This window comes from Coptis chinensis, chromosome 1 (assembly GCF_015680905.1).
Source record: "Coptis chinensis isolate HL-2020 chromosome 1, ASM1568090v1, whole genome shotgun sequence".
Lineage (NCBI taxonomy): Eukaryota > Viridiplantae > Streptophyta > Magnoliopsida > Ranunculales > Ranunculaceae > Coptis > Coptis chinensis.
In genome coordinates this window covers 15,672,387-15,678,934 of record NC_141456.1, presented here as the reverse complement: position 1 = coordinate 15,678,934, position 6,548 = coordinate 15,672,387, and the positions used below count along the sequence as shown (strand labels likewise).

The window sequence follows — 6,548 nt, the reverse complement described above, 5'->3', positions numbered from 1 at the left end:
GGACGTGTAACTGTGAGATATAAAAGACACCCAATCAAGCAACGATAGACAGTAGGATCCTAAAGTAATGTGCCATCATCGGTATGGAGGTTGATGTTTTGTTCCATAGGGAACTCAGAAATACGACCACCAGTGATACCACAATCAGACATAATGTCCAAAAGACATTTGCGCTGTGTAAGAAATAATCCTTCTTTGGAATGAGCAACCTCGATACCCAAGAAATATTTTAGACGTCCCAAGTCCTTGATATAGAACTTTGCTTCTAAAAATTTCTTCAAGTTCTGAATGAGAGATGGATTGTTGCCTGTGATCCGAATGTCATCCACATATACAAGAACAAATGTAGAATCAGAATCACAAATATTAGTGAATAGAGAATAGTTAGACTTAGATTGAGTGAAGCTGGCGGTGATAAGAGTAGTAGATAGTTTGGCAAACCATTGCTGAGAAGCCTGCTTGAGTCCATATAAGGACTTATTGAGGCGACATATCCTATTCTCCCCCTGTTTGGTGAATCCAAGAGGTAATGTCATATAAACAGTTTCATCCAAATTGCCTTGGAGAAAGGCATTGTGGACATCCAGCTGATGAAGAGTCCAATCTCTGATAGCAGCAATGGAGAGAAGTAATCGAACAATGACTAATTTTGCAATCGGTGCAAAAGTGTCATGATAGTCTTAGCCTTCAATCTGATTGTAACCCTTGGCAACAAGACGAGCTTTGTAACGTTTAATAGAACCATCTGAATGATATTTAATCTTGAAAACCCATTTACAACCAATAGGCTTATGATGAGAGGATGACTGAACAAGAGTCCATGTGTTATTTTGTTCCAAAGCTGCGATTTCAGTGACCATGCTTGCTCTCCATTCGAATTTTTTGACTTGAGAAAAGGATGTAGGAACAACTGAAGAAGACACTTTAGACAAAAAAGCTTTATGACAAGTAGAAAAGTTAGTGTCAGAAACATAAAAAGCCATAAGGTATGGAGTGGAAGACCGTGTTACCTTAGAGTCCGATTGGAGGAGGTTGGCCGAACGAGGGACTGTAGATGCCTTGGTGAGAGTAGGACAGTGATAATCTTTGATGAGGAGTGGTGGGGATTGTCGCACTCTAGTAGATCGAGGTGAGGTAGGTGGATTGAGGTGTGATGGCTAAGGGTCTTCCAAAAGTGAAGGTGACGGACCTGTAGGAGTGGGAAGATTGTCAAGAAGAAGAGAGCGTGGGTCGCGCTCGATTTGGGATGGAGTAGGGCGCGGGCGCGCTCCATCCATTAGAATTACATGAGATGATTGAATGTCGAAGGTTTCATTGTCTGGGATGGGTAAGGGAGAAATGGGCAGATGTGATGTGATGGGGAAGATAAATGCTGATACAATCTCATGGAAAATCACGTCACGGGAAGTATAAATTTCTTGGAAGATAAATCATAAATGAGATAGCCTTTTTGAGCATAAGGATAACCAATGAAAATGCCAGGTTTCCCGCGGTGATCAAACTTATTTTTAATGGAAGTGTTGTGAGCAAAACATAAACAACCAAAAACACGAAGATGGGCAAGAGTGGGAGGTGTTGTAAATAAAAGCTCATGAGGTGATTTGTCATTTAAAAAGGTGCTAGGGATTTTGTTAATGAGATAGCCTGCGGTGAGAATGCATTCACCCCAGAAAGATAATGGGAGATGAGCTTGAAAATGTAATGCTCGTGCAACGTTGAGTAAGTGAGGATGTTTTCTTTTAACAACAGCGTTTTGTTGGGGAGTAGCAACACAACTACATTGGTGGATTACCCCATGTTTTGAAAAGAATTGTTGCATGTTATGGGATATAAATTCAGAGCCATCATCGGATCGAAGGACTTGGATTTCATGAAAATGGTCATCAATGTTGCTATGGCCAGATATGAGTGAATGTATTGTAGAATGAAATTGAGTATGAACCATGGCAAAAAAATATTGTAAATGCATAGCAGTTTCAGATTTGATAGTCATAAGATAAATCCATGTAGCACGACTAAAATCATCGACAATAGTTAAGAAAAAATTAGCATTGGAATATGATGGTAAATGAAAAGGACCCCAAATGTCACAATGAATCATTTGAAAAGGTCTAATAGTTTTTATTGAACTATGAGAAAAAGATAAACATGTTTGCTTAGTTTGCGGACATACAGTGCAAGTAGCATTATTGGAACTAGAGATGAAAGGAAACTGCTTAGCTAAAATCTGCAAAGGCGTGGAAGATAGATGTCCTAGGCGATAATGCCATAAATTATTTGTGGTGGAGTTGTGGGATGAGCAAATGGAAGCTAGTTGGAGATGGTAGAGTCCCCCATTAAGCCGTCCCAATCCAATCTTCTTCTTCGTTAACTGGTCCTGAAAAAGGCAAGAATCATTAGTGAACGTGACAGAGATAGGGTGAGATTTGACTAGTTCACTAATGGAAAGCAAGTTAAAATGAAAGGTGGGAACAAACAGAACGTTGTCAAGACGCAAAAGGGGAGAGAGAATAACACTACCAACATGAGTAATTAAATGGTATATTCCATCCGGAAGTTCAAGAGTAGAATGTGTTAAACAAGTATGATAATGAGAAAACAGATGTAATGATGAACAAACATGATTGGTAGCACCAGAGTCAATGATCCATATGGATTTAGAAAAACACAAGAGAGATATACCTGTCAGGTTTGCTTGTGAAGAGGTACTACCTGAATCAAGCAAACTAAGAAGTTGGTTGTATTGTTCTATAGAGAAAATGGGAGAATTGGAGTCTGTAGCAACCGAATTAGCATGAGCAGGCTTGGGTGGATAACCATGCAGTTTGTAACATGTACCAATATAATGTCCAACTCGGTTACAATGGTTACAGAATGGACGAGCGTGTCTTCTGGTGGCCCCTCAGATCTCGAGGGGGTGCTGGCCGAGGTCATTCGCGAACCACCGAGTTCTTTGTGGAGGTTTAGACAGACCTGATTTCGAAGAAGAAGCCCAGTTGGTCTTCTAAAAATGAGTACTCAGGGCAGCAACGTCTGGAGCAGAAGGAAGAGAGAGTGCATGAATCTCTTGTTGCTTCTCCTCTTGTTGGATTAAAAAATAAATCTTGGACATATGAGGAAAAGGATCCATCAAGAGAATTTGACTGCGGATGGATTGAAAACGAGCATCTAGGCCTTGCATGAATTTCATAGAATGACCGTCTTCAACCTCTTTGGCAAAAATAGATGCATGACCACAAATACAAGCAGGCATAGTAGATAAAGAACTTAATTCATCCCAGAAAGATATAAGCAAAGTGAAATAAACAAATACCGGACGATTGTCTGCTTGTTTGAGAAAAGTGACGGAATCCTTCAGTTGAAAAACCTTGGGTGCATTAGTTTGTGAAAAACGATCACCTAGATCTTTCCAGATTTCGGATGCAGAGTCAGCATAGAGGATGCTGCCACGGATATCTAGAGTACAAAATTGAGAATCCATGAAGCAACAAGGTCATCACATCGCGACCACTTGGATTTTTCTTTGGGAGTGCTGGGAGGAGTTACAGAGCCATCGACAAAACCAAACTTATTCCTTGCTCGAAGGGCTCTAGAGATAGATCGTAACCAAGTTAGATAATTGTCCCCTGATAACAGAGGAGATATGATGATAGTCGTGGGGCTATTTTGAGTGGTGGACATAGAAAAGATCATCAAAATCTGGAGGAGAGTCATTATTGGGAGTGGAGGCGTCGGCCATTGAGAATTGAGAGGAAGCGGAAGCTGATAGAGTTTAAGATTAGGGTTTGGATCAATATTAGGCTGATACCATAATAAATTAGAGAGTGATTTGAGAATATTTACTTGATTGATTTCTAAAGAGATTACAATTGTTTATATAGATGTTACAAGTTCTAAATAGAGATTACAAATTAAATAGAAACAAAACAGTCGGTGTGACTTGAGAAACACGAGGCGCGGGGTGCGCTCGGGTTGAGCCTTGGACGAGCACAGGTCGCGCTCTGCATGCGCTGTATCTCCTAGACTCTCGTTAAGGCATGGGCGCAGGTCGAGCACAGGTTGGGCTTTGCACATGCTATATCTCCTGGACTCTCGTCAAGGCATGGGTGCATGTCGCGCTCTATCATGCTTTGGTTGAGTGCAGGTCGCGCTTTTCACTATGACGTGAAGAACAACTTCTAATAGCATGGAGACCCACAGTACAATATAACTTGTGAGAAACAATTAGATGATCAATTAATTCCAACACCTACACATGGTGCGTCACTCCTCCCATACTTTCATCATCCATTGGCATTCTCTATAAATAGGAGCACACTAGAGTTGCTCTTCTCATCTTTTCTCCTAGAGTTTCAAGTGCTTAACAATAATGTCTCCCTCAAAAGCTTTAGTTGTTATCTTCTCTTGTTGTTCTTCTGGTTTCTTCTGAAGTAGCAGCTGAGGGTCTACCTGCTCAAGCTAGTGAGTCTATTTTGCCTTTTTGATTAGCAAAACTTCCCTGTTCGCGGGTTTGGCAGACCCCTGCATTACAATATAAAATGATAATATATAGATTAATTAGTATACTCACTTACGGTATGAAACTATTGCCAGCAAAACTATCGACCTCTTAACAATATTTTGGAACCAACTTTATCCTAGTGAGTCTAATTATATACGTGCTATACCAAAATAAGCTATATATATATATCCAAGGTCGGTTCTACCCTATAGCAAAATAAGCAGCCGCTTAGGGCCCACAGTCCAAGGGGCCCAATATATCCTAGCCCATCTACAATCCTAAGTTTATTATTGTTTTATTTATAGTGAAAAAAAAAGGTCACTATTTGTTTTTCATTTATTTTAATCGGTTAGATAAACGGTTTTACATTGGAAAATTGGAAATTAGAAAGTCGCATTAAACCCTTTCGTTTCTTAGCATTTTCGTCTTCTCCAATAAATAAACAGGCACCCCTTCATAACTAATTAATTAAACTTCTTCAACACCCTATGACAATTATCAAATTGAAACCAACACTTCAATATTATTTATATCATTCTTTTGCCTTATTTGATTTTTCTATATTGTTTAATTTAGTGTAGAATCTCTTTCTCTCTCTTGTGTAATTCTTTGTTAAATAAATCTATTGAAATTTTAAGTTTGTGACATTGTTGTTTGACCATGATCTGCTACGATGTTATAGGTGTAGGATATTTTTTTATTCTTCCACTTTTCCTCATGTATTTATGGTGTTTTATCTTAGATCTCTCTGTATGTGAGGATCTCCCTCACAACACTCCTATGTTTCTACTTCACTTTGTATTTCTGTTTTTTTTATCAATAAAATTCAATTAAAAAAAATTTGTGGAGAGACTATTCAAGAAAGAATAAAGAAAATGTTATGATCAATTTTGACAATAATTGTTATCTTCTAAATTTTTTGTTATAAAAAAAAAATGTTTGTGGGGGGAGACTATTCAAGAAAAAAAAAATGTTAGGATCACTTTTTACAATGATTGTTATTTTCTAAATTTTTTGTTATAAAAAAAAATGTTTTTGGGGGAGACTATTCAAGAAAGAAAAAAGAAAATGTTATGATCAATTTTTACAATAATTGTTATCTTCTAAATTTTTTGTTATAAAAAAAAAATGTTTGTGGGGGCGACTATTCAAGAAAGAAAAAAGAAAATATTTGGATCAATTTTTACAATAATTGTTATCTTCTAAATTTTTTGTTAAATAAACTAAGCTTTTGCATTCATATGAAATAACGTAAACAAATCATATCGATCTATAAGATGTAACAATTTTATTGGGACTTTGCTTAGGGCCCCTGATTCCCTTGAGCCGCCCCTGTATATATCTCCATATTTATGTCTACCTTCTACTACAGTACTACGTAGTAACTCCTAAAAAGTTTTCTCGAAGTTCTTTACAGTAGCCGGTAGGTTATCTTTTCAACTTCAACTTCAACTTAAGCAGTACTTACCAGTGGTGGAGCAAGGGTACTTCAAGGGTGGGCAAGTGCACACCCTGAAACTTCCCCAAAAAAAAAAAGAGTAGTTTGGTCGTTGGGTATTTTGTGTTTCTAAGGTGTAAAAGTTTGCTACGGTGTTATGCTACCCCAAATGTCTTACGAGAGTGTGATGGTTTTCAATCACTTGTTTTAGTCAAGACTGACTAATTGGGTTTTACTAACTTGAGAGCACCTAATCAAAATTTCTAATTAGAAACCAAAGAAATCCCCCTTTTCCACTTCGGCTCAGTTCTTTTCTTTTTATTTTGTAAAACCCTTGGTAAAAAACTTGCCCAGTTAAAAGTGGCTTGTGTAATTGATCATTGAAAAACTCTTTAACTCTCGTAAGTTTGTCTTCTTCATGCAATTTCTATTATTTCCACAATCCCTAAATTCATAAATTTTAATTAACAATTAATACTCTTTTTTCCAATTCGAAAATTTTCAACTTAAATTGGAGATGAGTGGTTGAATGATTGCTTAGTAATATACATTAAGAATGAGATATTTAAAAATATTAATTCTTAAGCAATCATGGTAATGCTTTTAGAA

At 37.5% G+C, this 6,548-nt stretch overlaps 1 protein-coding gene across 1 annotated transcript; it reads right to left on the bottom strand.

The window, feature by feature from the left end:
* Positions 1-3,004: 3,004 nt before the first annotated feature.
* On the bottom strand, positions 3,005-3,481 carry LOC147522459 (uncharacterized). The gene has a single exon (XM_086567781.1). It carries the CDS (start codon positions 3,479-3,481, stop codon positions 3,005-3,007), a length of 477 nt encoding a protein of 158 aa, XP_086423907.1.
* Positions 3,482-6,548: the final 3,067 nt, after the last annotated feature.

Excerpts from the sequence above, each read along its gene's own strand:
- LOC147522459 (XM_086567781.1), bottom strand. The coding sequence starts at position 3,481 with ATGGATTCTCAATTTTGTACTCTAGATATCCGTGGCAGCATCCTCTAT.